At 37.0% G+C, this 16930-nt stretch overlaps 1 protein-coding gene across 1 annotated transcript; it reads left to right on the top strand.

Annotated features, from left to right (window-relative positions):
* The first annotated feature begins 12106 nt into the window (after window positions 1-12106).
* On the top strand, window positions 12107-13357 carry LOC131649656 (uncharacterized). The gene has a single exon (XM_058919408.1). It carries the CDS (start codon window positions 12107-12109, stop codon window positions 13355-13357), a length of 1251 nt encoding a protein of 416 aa, XP_058775391.1.
* Window positions 13358-16930: the final 3573 nt, after the last annotated feature.

The raw sequence follows: 16930 nt of genomic DNA, 5'->3' as shown, positions 1-16930 counted from the left end.
GTCATAACCAAACCGTGGCTATATCTTGAACCAAAACTGTTTCGTAAACGTTAAATTGAAGCTGTGGCTTTACCATATAGCCACAGTTTTGCAGTCATGGCAAATACAAATCGCGGCCTTAATCAAGCTACCTAAACCGTGGCCTAAAAAAGCCACGGTTGTAAAAAAGGCGTGGTCTATACCAAAAAACCGTGGACTTTACTTTAGGCCACGACCGTATACTCCACAGTTGGTTTTCCGTGGCCAAACCGTGGCCTCAGCGTTACGCCACGGTTATTTTACATATAGCCTCGGTTTTCCGGGCATGGCAGGAGGCCTTTTTTCTTGTAGTGTGATTTTTCCGATTCCAGATGAATTTCCCGATTAATCCTTTTCCGATCTAATTCTCAATCAATTTTCAACCAAAGAAGCTCCCAAGAATATTTCTTCAAGGCAACCATACTTCATACTCAAAACCATCTCCTGATTAAATTTTGACCAAAAAGTCAACAGGGTTGACTTTGGTCAAAGCCCTAATTTGGAAAGCCTGATGAACTTGAGGATTGTATCTTTCAATCAAAGGGCTTTGACTTGGAGATGATAAGACCCTGACCTCAAGAGAATGCCATTGGAGATGATGCCTGAGACCTCATATCTGATTTTTCTTAACCAGGAATTTCCCCAGCCTTAACTTCCCTTTTTTTGTCAATTTTCTTGAACAGTGACTATGATAATGAATGAATGTATCAAATGAATGACCTACATGAGGTATGCACATGGATGTGATATGAAAGCCTATTGGGTATAAATCAGTGGACAAATTTTGGGGTGCAACACTACGTAGTTGACTTCACCTATTGGGATAAGGCTTTGTTGTTGTTGTTATTGTTGTAGTATTTTTGCACCTAATGTGTAATTATTAGTAAGTTTTAAGTCAAAAATAAAAATTTAAAAGTTTAGTTGGCTTAGAAATTGTTTCTAATATTAACGGAGTGTATTAGAAATTACATATAGATTTTTTTTATTATTTATAAATCGTTATTTATCTTTTCAAAAGCGCCCTTGACCCATAAAGTTAGGAAATCCTAAATATTTAAAGTATAATTTGTTGAAGTTGATGTTATGAAAGGTCCAAATTTTGTTTATGTTTTCTTCCTTTTGCAGTCTAGATCTATTGTAGTTTTTGTATAATCTATCATTTGTGCTTTCATTCTTGAATTCATGTCTATAAAACTACCAATTCTTCTTCAAAAGACTTAGATGATATTATTCAAGCCGCTCATAACCACATTGAAGATGCTATCAGCCACACACATTATCAAATGGATGAGGGATTTCATGAAGCAAGTTAAAACCTAGAAAATCAATTGGAAATCATTCATACAAAAATGGATAATCAACATCAAGTTATGAATTTTAGACATGAATCCCTAACATCACTCATTACAAGTCTGATGGCTCAAATTGGATTGCAACAACAACCACCCTCTTCTCACACAACATTATCATCGGGTATCCCCACCAACCCTTTTACTTTCCCTAGTTATGGATCTGTATTTCACTCATTGTCTCCCCTATTACCCTATGTTATACACACATTACCTCTATCATTACTCACAATATTCCACAATATGCATCTTTTATCTCGAACCACCATCATAATCCACCTAATTTTACTACTGTTATGAGAAATAATGTATTACAACCCTCACCATAATTTATGGGACCAACTGACATTCTAACACATCTTCTAAAACACACCCTCTTATATTTATCCCTTTCCCCCAATACGCATCATCCCAAATTTCCCTAAATACCCACCAACCCCTTTTAGAACTCGTAAATTAGAACTTGTTGTGTTTGATGGCTCTGAAAAATTGGAATGGTTATATCAAACAAAATAATTTCTTAATTTATACCAATTTCTTAATTTATATGAAGGAAAATGCTCTGAGTTGGCTTAAGTGAATTCAATAAAACCATCAATTGTTTGATTGGTTCTCATTCACAAAAGTGTTAGAATTGCATTTTGGTCATTCTTCATATAAAAATCACCAAGCAAAATTGTTTAAGTTGAGACAAGTGGGGCCAATTATTTATTACCAAGCAAAATTTGAGAGATTGGGAAATCAAGTGGTGGAGTTGTAACAGCCCGAATTTTATTATTTGACTAATTAGATTAAATAAGGATTTATTTACTTAATTTGGACGAAGTTTGATAATTAAATCGATCGTCGGTGTTATTGAGAAACATGTTCAGATTTTTTAAGTGAAGTTGGAATTTATTCGGTTAATCGAAGAATTATTTAAGTGGAGTATGTAGAGAAATAACATTAGAAATAATATTATTATTGAATTTTATTTATTTGAGATAAAGTCGGATTTAATTGGATTAATCGAAAAATAATATTAAGGGTAATAATATTATTTGTTGGAGCATAATTATTTATTTGACTACTCTATTTCTTCAATTGGGCCTATTTATTGGAGTGATAAGCAATTAGGGGGTGTTATTAATTTTAAAGCCCAATATAATAAATAAAGATAGTAAGAGAGGAAATAAGGGGTAGGAACATCATTTATCATTTTGCTGGTTTTCAAGAATAAAAGTGGAGGAGAGGAACAAGAAGAGGAAGCTAGGGTTTTGGAGGAGAAAACAAGAGGTAAGGGGGAGAATCCCTAATCATTGTGGGCTAGTATAATGGGGTAATTGGTAGCTTAACATATTTATATTTGTTCATAGTTAAATATTATGAAATCTGTAATTTAAATTGTGCTTAGTATATTGGAACCTGTAGAAAAAAATTAGGTTGAAAACAAGATTTAATACCGGAAAATGAACACCCTGTGTTCATACGCTTGTGGAAATGAAATATCCAAGTGAACATTATGAGCCACAACAATATTGCTTTGTTCTCCATATGTTTATCTTATTTTTCGCTACTGTGCTGCATAGGAATAAGAACCAACATTTCCTTTGAATAGTGCTGCGGTAGTTATATACTACTTAGTGATGAAAGTGGTACCAATTGCAATTCCTTTTCACTGTAGCGTGTGTTGTCTTGATCAATCACAAACATGATTCTATATTGTACTAGTTAATACACCGCCCCTGTAGCTGCTCCCTTGGCCAATAGAAATGCTTCCTATTCTTTTCATTGTTTTCTTTTATCTTGCTACTTAGCTATTGATGCTAGTCTACTAAAGTTCACATGTGAATACCTACCAAGCTTTATCAGTAACATCATTTAGTAGTAGTACAATTAGTGATTGCTAGTTATTTATTCAAGAAATAAAGGTGAGTTATAATATATACTTGTTTCACTTAATTGTTCCCTTTATTCATTCATTAAACTAATGATTTCTTTTTATTTACCAAACATCGTCATGTGAGACACCATATTATTCTCTTATAGAAAATGCTACCTTGCTAACCTTGAAGCCACATAGAAAGATATGGTAGGTATGCATAGGCAACTTGGCAAATGAAACAAAAAGTAGATCTTCAATGTACACTTGTTTATGTATTTCTTTACTGTAGCGTGTTCACATGATAATGAATTAGTATCTCCCTTTTCTCTATGTCCTGTTCCGATTTTGGCTAGCACAGAACATATATATAGGAATGCCTTTGACTGAGTGAAAATATGAGATCACCATATTATATTTTTTTTATAGAAAAAAAGCTACTATGCTAGTTATAGAACCAAAGGGAAACGTGAATACCATCACCCATTGATGGAAAAGTGATGAATATGCATATAATTAATACATGGATATATCCTTGAATTATTTTAGGTTGAAACTTCTATGAGTGGGTAAATGGTATACTCTTAATGACTCTTAGTTTATTGTGAAAAGAGTAAAATCCTATATAATTGGTAATTATGGGCTAACATGTGATAGTATTAATTATTAGTATTAATTAAAGTGGTGGATTGGGAATTTCGTGTTGATTATTATATGTGAATAATGCTTATGTGATGAGAATGTGGTGTACAATATTGTGGATAATTCATTGAGTGAATTATTGTGATATGCTAAATATTAAGATGGTAGAGATGATCTTAATTGCATATGTTTGATTAACATTGTACATACATTCATATCATGGATGCCTTGAAACAAAGGTGGTTTGCTTTGAAACAAAAGCGAGGCTTAGATTCTAAAGTGAATCGGAAGCGGTAAACTATATGTTTATGTTTTGGTGGGCTTTGGTCTTGTCCGGATCGGAAGCGTGGCTTGGATTCTAGATATTGAATCGGAAAGCGGTGAAACATTGGGTTCACAATTCGGTACCACATGCATAGCGTCACATATCTTGCATTGAGTCACATTAAAATTATGCGATAATTGAGTATGTGAAGTTGATGTAGTTGTGATGTGTGTATGAGTTTGATAATTGAAACGAGTGAAGTTTGAATACATATTTGATTAGATGTGTGAATATGTGAGAATTATGATTGTGTACTTAATTGAGAATATAATAGTAGAATTGAAATATTATACTATTTAAGCTTGTTGTATACTCGATAACATGTGAAATATGTGTTGATTACTATTATCTATTCCGTTTTACACAGTATGACTAATTACTTGAAGTGTTGATTTAACCATTATATTCTGTTATACTTTCTTCATAATGGTTCGTATTCTCACCCTTCTGTTTTAATGTTGCCCTCGTTTGGCGACATGCATGTTCTGGAGTTTAGTAGCCGCGTGTGACCTAGCCGGAGGTTCTTCCTTGGTTATTGGAGATTAGGTAGTGAGTCGATGCTCTGGTCATGTAACACTGGGTAGACTAGGTGTATTGAACTCATGTTATGTTTGTGTATGTATTATGCTATGACTGGTGAACTTATTTATTGGTTACATGTCTTTTGAGAGGCTTACAAGCCAAACCTTTTGATTATGTTTTATGTTGGATTGAGACTACTAGTCGATGTATGATCATGGTATGGGACATGAATCATTATAAATCACATGAGTATCATATATTTCTGCTGTTAATGCATATCCAGGTTAAATTGTGATTTGATATTGAGTGTTATTAATATGACCAGGAGTATTGTGATGTATAGATAAATGCTGTCAGTTTTTTTTAAGGTTTTTAGTTCTTCTAAAAGCATCAATGTGACGCCCTTTTGAATTATATGCATGTTATTCTCTGATCATATGTTAAATATTTTGGGGTATAAAAAGGGGTGTTACAGGAATCACCCAAAGAAGCCTTTCTTAATTATTTTATTTATTGGTTAAAATCAGAAATCTTAAACGAAACGACTATCCAAAAGACATATTTTATATCTTAAGCAAATGGCCTTGCCAAGGATATTGAAGCCAAGTTGAAAGATGACATATCCAAGTTCCAAAAACCTTACCCCAAATCCTTTAATCGTGCAAAACCTACCTCGCAAACCAACTTTATTCAAAAACCTCAAAGTTCAAATTTCCAACAATCCGCTTTTATTCATAATCACACATCCACATCACAATCATAGAAACTACCCATAAGACACTTATAACAATATTAGCTACAAGAGAGACATGTACGTTGTCTTTGCTATGACAATGATGAAAATTTTGTTCTTGGCAACAAGTGCACTTCCAGTAAATTTCTGTTACTTTTAGTTGATGATGACACACAACCAACCAAAGTGGTGGAACACGAATATGATGATAACTCGATTTCAAATCAATCTTGCTAAAAATATTAGCTCCCACCAATTGATCCATCAAATCATCAATCCACGAGAGTGGTTACTTATTCTTGATAGTCACTTTATTCAATTGTCTCTAGTCCACATATTATCTCATACTTTCGTCTTTCTTCTTAACTAACAACACAGACGCACCCCGCGGAGAAACACTCGACCGAACAAACTTCTTCTCAAGCAATTATCCCAACTGTTTCTTCAATTCATTCAGTTCGGAAGCCAATATTCTATAAGGAGCCATTGATACTAGACTCGTACCTGGCGCCAACTCTATAGAAAACTCTACTTCATGTTTCAGAGGCAAATCACCTATATCATCTGGAAACACCTCAAGAAATTCACAGACAACCGAAAGTTTAACACTTGTAGCCTTATGGTCTCTTTGAAACGATGCATACATTGCAAACATCACGGCCTCATCCCTAAGGAATTCACTCACTTGTTTAGCAGTCAACAACATCAGTTCTCCATTATCACCAAACTTGGGGAACCTCAAAGTCTTATTGTAACAGTTGATATGAACATAGTTGAACTCCAACCATTTCATTCCAAGGATCACATCAATTTGGTATAAGGTTAGACACACCAAATCCATCAGAGAACTCCTATCAAAGATAGTTAAAGGACCTCCCGAACAAACAAAAGTAGTAGTAACAGAACCACTAAACGGGTATCTATTACCATACTACCATCCATAGAAGACAATTTCAATCCAAACATAGTAGCACAATCAAGCGAAATAAACTAATGAGTAGCACCAGTATCAATAATAGCAACCAATTCTACATTGTTAATAAAACAAGTACCTCAAATCAAGTTGTCCTTCTTGGAATCTTCAACTCCGCTCAAAGCAAACACTTGACCGTTAGTCTTGGCGGAGTTACCATTCTTCTTTGGCTTCTGAAACTGGGTACTAATATGACCCTGTTCACCATAATTAAAACAAGTCAAACCATCGTCCTTGCAGTCAGGAGCATGATGACCGGTCTTACCACACTTGTAACATCTCAACACTTAATTCTCACATTCATTGGAATGGTGACCTGGTTCACCACATCTATAACATCTGAGAGAAGTGGGAGCCCCTCCCCCACTTGGCTTCTTCCCATCGACAACTTTCTGTTTTCCTTTGTCAGCAGGAGAACTATACGGTTTACCACAGTCTTGGTTCCTTCCCTTCTTCTCATTGTGACTCTTATAATACGCTGAATGAGCCTTGCTGTCCTCCTCATAAATCCTACAGTTCTTCACCAACTCAGGAAACCTACGGATCTATTGATACCCAATTGCCCATTTGATTTCTAGATGCAACCCATTCTCAAACTTCATACACTTGGAAAACTCAGTCGTCTCCGCATTATAGTGTGGGTAGAACTACACAAGTTCCACGAACTTGGCAGCATACTCAGCAACAAATGAATTCCCTTGTTTCAGCTCAAGAAATTCCATCTCTTTCTTGCCCCGAACATCCTCAGGGAAATACTTTCTCAGAAACTCCCTAGTGTACACAGCCCAAGTAATCACCTTGCCAACAACCTCCAATCTCTGATGAGTGCAAAGCCACCAGTCGTCAGCTTCTCCAGCCAACATATGAGTACCATACCGTACCTTCTGCGCTACAGAGCAATCCATCACACAGGAAATCCTCTCAATCTCCTTAAGTCATTCTTGTGCTCTATCAGGATCGTACTTACCCCTGAAGGTAGGCAGATTCTCCCTCTGAAATGTACTCAAGCTATGAGATTCTTCATTCCCACCAGCATTAGGCTGATTCTGCATAGCCTGAGCAACAGCCTACAAGGCAGCAGCAATCGCATCATCGTTTCTTCCAACAATGCTCTATTCACATAAAAATTAGCATCAAAGTTAGAATAAATAATGACAGTATTCCACTATCACACTAATAGAATCAATAATTTGGCTAGACAGAACGACCTTCTCTGATACCACTAATATAACAGACGATCCCAACCTCGACGTTACGTATCAGAGCAAGACTCCCTTTATCAACGAAAAAGCAAAAAAACGCACTCTTAGGCTATCCTCTAAGCTTCCATGCACTAATCTTGGTCACCTGCAAGTTACCCACGTTTCGAGGCAATATTTCCAAGCACAAAGGGTGAGTAAATCATAATTATTATAAAATACATAAGGAATAGATATAGTAGTTATATCAAGGAAACAACAACAACGTAATATGATTTACTGCATTATATAACATAACAACAATCACTAGTTCTTCCCGTCAAAACATCATAATCCAATAATCCATCAAGGACATCACTTAGTCCAAGTATTGTGTAATGCCACAAATAATGAAATGCAACTTCATAAGACTCATGCATGTGGTACCCAAACTTAACTGATGACTTAGTCACTGTTATTTCCATAGATCTCCACCAATAGGATTGATTCCCGCTTGGAACTAGAGCATATCACAAGTTGCACTCAATCCACACTATAGTATTGAGGACATCACTGGACCAAAGCGTGCTTATATCACTGGATAAATGTCCTGCAAACTTCACTTGACAAAAGTCCTACAAATGCTATGAACTCATGATGCACAACATAACATAAAATATGACCACGACTAGTAAAAACACATCATAATTCATCATATTCATCATACTTCATCACATGCTTCACATTTCACACATTATCAATTCATCATAGAACATACATCAAGTCACGACAAGACATAGTTAAATCAACTCATAATAGAAAAGCATACCTCCTATGATATCACTGCATAGTTCATCACTTAAATACAAGAACTAGAAGACCATATCCTATGAATCATTTTATTCTACTTGGGGATAGTTCACTGTGTTAGCTTTCCATCGCACCTAAATAACCCCTATTCCACTCAAATCCAACACAGTACAATCTCAAAATCACCATAATTCCTCATGTTTACCTCATACAACAACAACTCAATTTATTATACATCCTATACATCAATTGGAAGCAATTACTACATCAAACCATCTTCAATTTAATCACGTTTATCTCATTATCAAAACCACACCAAAAACCCAATAATCCTACAAGTATCTAAGCCTTAAATCAATTATAATAACAATGATAAAACTCCCCTTACCTTAATTCATAGTTGAATCCGACTTCTCTTCGCGTTCCACCGAAATCCAAGGTTCCTCTTGCCTTTTTGTGCCTTAGCTTTCTCTTCACAGTGTTTCTCCCAATTCTTACGATTGCACAAAATGAGACAACTAAACTCTTTTCCCTAATTTAACCCTTGAATCCTTTCTATGATCTTCCCATCTTGCCCTTAATTACACTTCACAAATGACCACCTTGCCCTTATTATCTCTAACACTAAAATAACTCTTATTTTTCTAATTAAAATAATTCTACTTAATTATTCTAATTATTCTAAATATTCATGATCATCTTAAATCCAATATCCCACACATATCATCACATATCATCACTTCATATTCATCAAAACATCACAAATACACAATGTAAATCAATTAAATAATTAAGTAAATAATCTAATTATTTCGGGGTGCTACACCGCCTTCTTTTTAGAGTTAGAATAAGAGATACTTAAATAACATTCATGCTCTTAAATCTGGACCCTCAATGATTGGCTTCAGCATTTTAAAAATACTCAACAATAATATTCATGCTCCTAAATCCAGAATTGCAATTGATGTTCTTTGACAACCCCCCCCCCTCTCTCTCTCTCTCTCTCTCTCTCTCTCTCTCTCTCTCTCTCTCTCTCTCTCTCTCTCTCTCTCTCTCTCTCTCTCTCTCTCTCTCTCTCTCTCTCTCTTCTTACATTGGCTTGGGAAGTGCTTGGTTAGCAGAGATGACTGGTGCGATGCTCGCCATTGAGTTGGCCTTGGACAAGCATTGGAACAAAGTCTCTATAAAGATTTTAATGGTGGTCAAAGCTTTTTTCACTATTAATATTTCTCATTGATCTATTAAATTTTGTTGGTTGAGCTGTCTTCACAGAAATAGACATTTGGACTTTATGATATCTCACATATTTAAAGAAGACAACCTAGGTGCGAACAAGTTTGATAACATTGGATTGTTCTCTAAGGCTATGTTTGAGAGTTTGGAGGGGAGGGGAAGGCTTCCGAAAACGAATTTTTAAAAAAATATAAAAAATATTTGACATTTTTTGAAAAAATGATTTTGTTTAGAATGATAAAAGAGACATTATCATTACAAAATTTTTAATTTTCAAAAAAGTATAACAACCTAAAAGATATTTGGAAAATTTATGTAAACCCTCCAAAATCCTCCTTCAATACAATTTTTGAGTTCCCCAGTTTTATAAGATTTTTGGTTTTATGAATAAAATCAAATCCTCCAAAATCCTCCTACCCAAAATCTTTTTATTCTTTTCACCAAATTTTTCTTATTTTCCAAAGCCCTCCATTTCCCTCCCCTCCAAACTTTCAAACATAGTCTAAGAGCTTTACTCGGTATGATTATCTTTTAGATAGCCTTGGAGATGATTACTTGTATAACAAACTTGAAATGCCTAAACTTAAATTGTGTTGTTCTTCAAGATTTTGGCTTTAGTCTCTCCTCTCTTTTGTTTTTTTCTTTTTAATATATTAATTTTGCCTTTGTTTTATTTATTTTTCCTTCTTTTCGGTAATGATATATGTACACCTCTTTTTGTATATGTGTGATATATATAATTAACCTCTTTAAATCAAATGAATCAACATTAATTTTGGTGTAAAATGATTTTATACTGATAATCAATTAACAACATATATTCAATTAAATTATATTTAAATTTTAAAACTATTTTAATGATTTAACCATTTATTATATTTTTATTGGACGATATATAAAACTATTTTAGATTACATTAAAAATGTGTATAAAATAATATTCTTTATTAACTAATATATTTAATGGTAGCCGATTCTTCACGAGAGCGAGGCATATGCAAACTTGTAACCACGCCACCCTTCATTGACCTATTTATTCTATTAAAATTTCACAGTATTTTCGACAGTTCCACCAGAAATGCACCAATATTAAATTTCTTTATGCGACGTGTGTTGTGTCTCTTTACCAGACAAATATTCACTTTTTTAATATCTTTTTTCATTATACTTTCCTTATAATGTCTTATTACTTAATAATCTGAATAAATTGTTTTTACTGTTGACAAAAAAAGTTGTCTGTATTCTTTAGTAATAGTAGTATATATATGTTGTTGCAGCTTTGATATTTGCAATCAAATTAATTACTTTTAGACACGACAAGTGAAAATGGAATGAAATAACTTGGAGTCAGATACTAGCTTTGATATTTATGCAATTATATTAATATTTATTTTTCTGCTATATTACTATATATATAATCAAGTATATTCATTTTTAAAAATGGTATCAAACTGATCGGTTTAGCCGACGGTATCAAATGAGTATTAGTTAATTTGATTAAATTAAATTGAACGGTTGAATTATTTGATCTTTAGTTGATTCAACCAATTATCTTTTTAAATATTTTCTATTGTCTAACAACACCTACAAGTAGTAATTTTTCATTAAAAAATGTTAGTTATTTATTAAAAAGTTATATATGTAATATGAAAAACATAAGTTAAAATTTCTTAACATATGCAAGTTAAAATTTCTTAACATATGCAAGTTTGTATAGATTAGAAAAACCCAACAAAAAATTAAGGAACAAGACCGGAGAATGACACCTCCCTATTATCATTGATGAGAGGCAAAAATAAATTAAGAGAGAATATGTATTTTAAACATATTAAAGCTCCAATAAGAGGAAGATTAATGAGGTAAATATGTGTAGTCTCACATTTCCACTCCTAGAGAAGTGGTAAAAGATAAAGATTATTGGTTTTCTTTGAATGCATCATACTAACCATGGAGAGAAAAATCCATCTCCACCAAAATAGAATTCAAACCCAATTTATAGGGGCAATTTAAGCCCATGCACCAACCCCCCAAAGTCCAATTAAAACAATTATAGGTCGACCAAAATTACAAAAAAAATTTCTAATATAAACATTCGAAAACTGACCCCCTTCTGCGTTTTTCTTATTGTTATTCCTCATGTGTAATATCTTGCCGTTGGATTTAAATCTAATGGTTTAATATTTTTTTTACTTTTTTCTCTCTCATGTCATTAGATTAATTTAAAGGTATAGGATTTCAAACAGTGAAATCCCTATTTCTATAAAAAACTCCACGTGACTTTTTTAGAGAGAAGGTTAACCATATCTCTCTAGAAAGCCTTATCGTGTATTTGCCGCCCTCCACCCCTTGGTTGTAGTGGCTCTTCAAATCCAGTTTCTTCTGGTCTTCTCCCATCCTTGATTTGGGTTTTCTTCTTCAGTGAGTCTGTCTCACTCTCTTATCCTGTTTTTTTGACCTTTGAGTATGGAGAAGTGGAAGGAATTCGCTCTTTCGAAAGAGGAGGAGGAAGGTGTAGTCGCTGACGAAGAGGAGATTATCGAAGATGAATCCATTCAGCGTACGCTCGCAGGGAAGCTGTGGACGGAGAGTAACTTCAATACCCGAGCATTCAAAACCACGATGCTGAATGCTTGGAAGCTGAAACACGCAGTGGAAGTTCAGGATCTGAGTAAAAATCTATTTCTATTCAAGTTTGGCTCAAAGAGAGATATGGAATACGTTCTCAAGTCTGGACCTTGGAGCTTCGGCAGAGCCTTGCTGGTATTGAGATGCATATCAGGAGAGGAACAACCTTCAGATCTGAACATGCATTTCAGTTCCTTCTGGGTCCGAGTTTACGACTTGCCACTCATGCTCAGATCTGAAACAATGGCAAAGAAACTTGGAAACATTATTGGATCGTATGAGGAAATGGATGTCAAGGAGGCGCACCGAAATGGCAGGTTCCTGCGGATTAAGGTTACACTAAATCTGAAAGAACCTTTGAAGCGTGGAACGGTTGTTTCTTTCAAAGAGAAAAAAATAAGGGTCCATTTTAAATACGAGAGATTGCCAACCTTTTGCTTTGTCTGTGGTCGTATGGGTCATCAGATTAAAGATTGTGAAGCAGTTGAGGATCTCAATGAGGAAGGATACGAGGAACTAGAGGAGCAAGACTTAGCTTTCGGGCAATGGTTACGTGCATCCCCTCTCCCGAAAATGAATGAAGATTTTAAGAGGAAGGATTCAAGCTCTAGTCTTTGCAGCAGAGAACTCTTCAATGTTTCTTCCAGTCAAAGCCGTTGTGAACATAAAGGGAAGGGTGACAGTGATGACCTTGAAACCCAACAAGATAACCAGATATTAAACCAGCAGAAAGATAGCGGTAAGCGTGGAGAGGAGACAAATGCAAATCCTGTAGATGTGGAGACGGTAGCTGAATCCCTCGGGGCGGTAGCTTTATCAACAGAGAAAATAGCCGAGTCCAAGGAGGTGGGAGTCCAGAAGAGAAAGTGGGTGAGAAGAAAGACCACAAAAAGTGCCAAAACGGCTGCAGATTCGTCGGCCAAACCAAAACTATCCAAGCGACATCTTGTGGATGTCATGGTGGTCGAAGGCTCTCTTGAAGATTACGGTGGGGGAGATAAGAAGAGGAAACAGGTCGCAGACACTAAGCACTCTCTTAACAAAGGACCAGAGGTGGTGTTGGATGACCAACACCGCCTACCCCAATGAAAACTGTTAGCTGGAACTGCAGGGGTTTGAGGAGCCCTCGTGCAGTTCGAGGCCTTGCGAGGCTTCTTAAAACTGAAAATCCTCAACTTGTCTTTCTAATGGAGACTAGGCTGAAGAAAGATGAGATGACGAAACTAAAATTGAAGTTTAACTTTTCTTTTGATTTAATAGTGGATTGTCGTGGGTCTGGTAGAGAAAGATCTGGGGGGCTCTGTCTATGGTGGAATGAGGGTACTGATATCTCTATTCAATCCTCCTCTCCTAATCACATAGCGGGATTCTGTCAACAAGAAGATGATGATGAGCCATGGTTTTTTGCAGGAGTGTATGGTTATCCGGATGAGGCTAGGAAGAAGGACACATGGAAACTGATACAGGCTATAAATACGGAAAGTGGCAGCAATATAATTTTCTTTGGAGATCTCAACGATATATTGTATGATTCTGACAAAATGGGGGGCAACATGCGATCGGATACTCAAATGAATTGGGGTCGGAGCACAATGGGTGTTTGTGATTTGCAGGAAGTCTGTTTCGAACGATATCCCTTCACCTGGACTAATGGAAGAGTGGGAGATCAGAATATCCAATGTAGGCTGGATAGGAGTTTGTGTTCGACGAGTTTCATACATAATTTCCCCCTCACCAAGGTGCATCATTTGGAGAGGTTCGGTTCCGATCATGCGGCGCTGCGTATTCTGATTCAAAAGGAGGCGGATAATGATAGAAGGAGGTATCTCTTTCGATTTGAGGAGGCTTGGTCCAAGGAAAAATCTTGCGGTAATTTCGTGAGCCATTTATGGAAGAGGGATCCTGGAAATTTTCAACAGCAATTGAGGTCTATCCAGGAGCTGCAATTTTATTTCAAGGATATGCGTACTAGCAGTATTAAGAAAGAAATAATGCGTCTGGAAAATCTAATTAAAGAGGATCGAAGATGGTCTGGAGATGAAGAGGAGATAAATCACTACAGAGCTTTAGAGCGGCAGAGAGATAACTTGCTTAGGACGGAGGAAACGTTATGGCGACAAAGAAGTAGAGCGGTTTGGCTACAGGATGGGGATAGAAACACAAAATATTTCCATTCTAAAGCTGATCGTAGGAGAAGAAATAACTCAATCAAAAGATTGAAAGACGAGAATGGGAATTGGCAAAGAGGTCGTGATAGATGTGAAAGAATCCTGGTAAATTACTTCACTGAGATATTTACTTCGACCAACCCTCCTAGCATCTCTGAAGCTTGCAGCTTTGTCCATGTGAGATTATCGGAGAGTCACAAATCCTATTGTGCCAACCATTTCTCTCCAGCTGAAGTTCACGAGGCTATTTTTCAGATGCACCCAACAAAATCCCCGGGCCCGGATGGACTCCCAGCTCTATTCTTTCAAAAGTATTGGCCTACGGTTGGCAATGACGTTACCCACTTTGTTCTGGATATTCTAAACAATAATGGTGACCCTGCTGCCATTAATGACACCTTCATAGCCCTTATTCCAAAGAGGAAGAACCCAACCTCACCTATGGATTACAGACCAACCAGCCTGTGCAATGTAGTCATGAAGGTCGTTACCAAGACAATAGCTAACAGACTTAAAACCTTCCTCCCGGAGATCATTAGCGAAGAACAAAGTGCTTTCATCCGGGGAAGACTCATCACGGACAACGCGCTAATCGCAATGGAATGTTTTCATTGGATGAAACATAAGAAGAAAGGGAAAAAGGGATATATGGCACTGAAGCTAGATATGTCTAAGGCTTATGACAGACTGGAGTGGAGTTTTGTGATTGGAGTTCTTCAAAGAATGGATTTTCCCCCCTCAATGATTTCCTTAATTCATAAATGTATTTCTACAGTTTCATACCAACTGCTCATCAACGGACAACCGAGTAGAAGATTCACACCAGCAAGGGGCCTCCGTCAAGGAGACCCACTCTCACCCTATTTGTTTGTTCTCTGTGCAGATGTGTTATCCAGAATGTTGCGGCAGGCGGTGAACGAGAGGAAAATCCATGGCATTACAGTAGCGCGCAAATCTCCAACAATTTCTCACCTATTTTTTGCTGACGACAGTCTCCTCTTCGCTAGAGCCAGTGAGGTGGAAGCTGAACGTGTTATTCATATTCTTAGCTTGTACCAAGCAGCATCTGGCCAAATGGTTAATGTGGATAAATCGGAAGTGTCTTTTAGTGGCAATGTGGGAGAAGCGACGAAAGAAATCATTAACTCTACCTTAGGTTTCCGTGGTGTGAGTCATCACTCGCGATATCTGGGGCTCCCCGTTGTCTTTGGAAGATCAAAGAAGGAGGTATTCAGGCTTGTTGCAGACAGGGTTTGGAAGAAAGTGAAGGGGTGGAAGGAGAGGTTCCTATCCAGGGCAGGGAAGGAAATTCTGATTAAGGCGGTGGCTCAGGCAATTCCAACATACATCATGAGTTGCTATCGCATACCTGAAAGTTGTTGTATAGAAATTGAATCGATGCTAGCGAAGTTTTGGTGGGGTTCAAAAGATGGAGAGCGAAAGATTCATTGGTTAAAGTGGGAAAAGCTAGCCCAATCCAAAGGAGATGGTGGTATTGGTTTTAGGGGAATCCACGACTTCAATTCAAGCCTCCTTGGTAAACAATTCTGGCGTCTACTTCAAGCTGATGGCTCTTTAATGGAACGGTTCTTTAAAGGGCGTTATTACCCTCGCTGCTCCATCGCGGAGGCGCAGAGTGGCTATAATCCCAGCTATGCTTGGCGTAGCATTCAGAGCTCTAAAGAGATGGTGTTGAATGGATCCAGATGGAGGATAGGTAACGGCAATAAGGTCAGCATTTGGAATGAGCGTTGGATTCCAACTCTGCCAGGTTTTCAAATTGCAGCGGCGCCGCGAGCCCTTGATCCCTCTACTAAAGTTAATGCCCTCATCAATGCAGATTTGGCCTGTTGGAATTTGGATATGCTGCGGGAAAACTTCAGCCCTATCGAAGTCCTTCATATCAGTAGCATTCCTCTTTCTCATAACCCCCTGAAGACAAATTGGTTTGGCACCACGAAATTGATGGCTTATATTCGGTTAAATCGGCATACCACTGGTTAGGGGAGCAACGTCGCAAATTCAATCCTGGACCCTCGACTAATGGGAGACCGCGAATCTGGAAGCAAGTTTGGAAATTGCAGGTGAATCCTAGAGTTAAGAACTTTCTGTGGCGAGTCCTTAGAGATATCCTGCCCACAAAGAGTAATCTTTTGAAAAAAGGTTTGCCTAGTGATGGCCTCTGTCCTCTGTGCCAACAAGAGTTAGAAAATTCCACCCATCTTTTTCTTCGCTGTGAATTTGTTAGAAGAACTTTATTCTCTTGCCCCTTGGGAATTCGTATCCCTTCAAATGGTGGCGTTGAGGATCTGTTGAGCGACATTTTCTCCCGAAAGGACATGATGCTTGGTCAAATCTTTGCGATTTGTTGGTGGAAAATCTGGCAGTTACGAAACTGCGTGGTCTTTAAAGGAGTCAAGCCAATGATGGAGGTTGTGGCTGCTGAATTACGTCGCACCATCGATGAAGAGACTGTGGGCTTATTATGTGTGGA

This window comes from Vicia villosa, linkage group LG2 (genome assembly GCF_029867415.1).
Source record: "Vicia villosa cultivar HV-30 ecotype Madison, WI linkage group LG2, Vvil1.0, whole genome shotgun sequence".
Lineage (NCBI taxonomy): Eukaryota > Viridiplantae > Streptophyta > Magnoliopsida > Fabales > Fabaceae > Vicia > Vicia villosa.
Note: the sequence above shows the minus strand (reverse complement) of the source record. Positions and strands in the feature narration are given on the sequence as shown.

Bases quoted from the DNA above. Each gene is read 5' to 3' on its own strand.
- LOC131649656 (XM_058919408.1), top strand. From the start codon at position 12,107: ATGGAGAAGTGGAAGGAATTCGCTCTTTCGAAAGAGGAGGAGGAAGGT.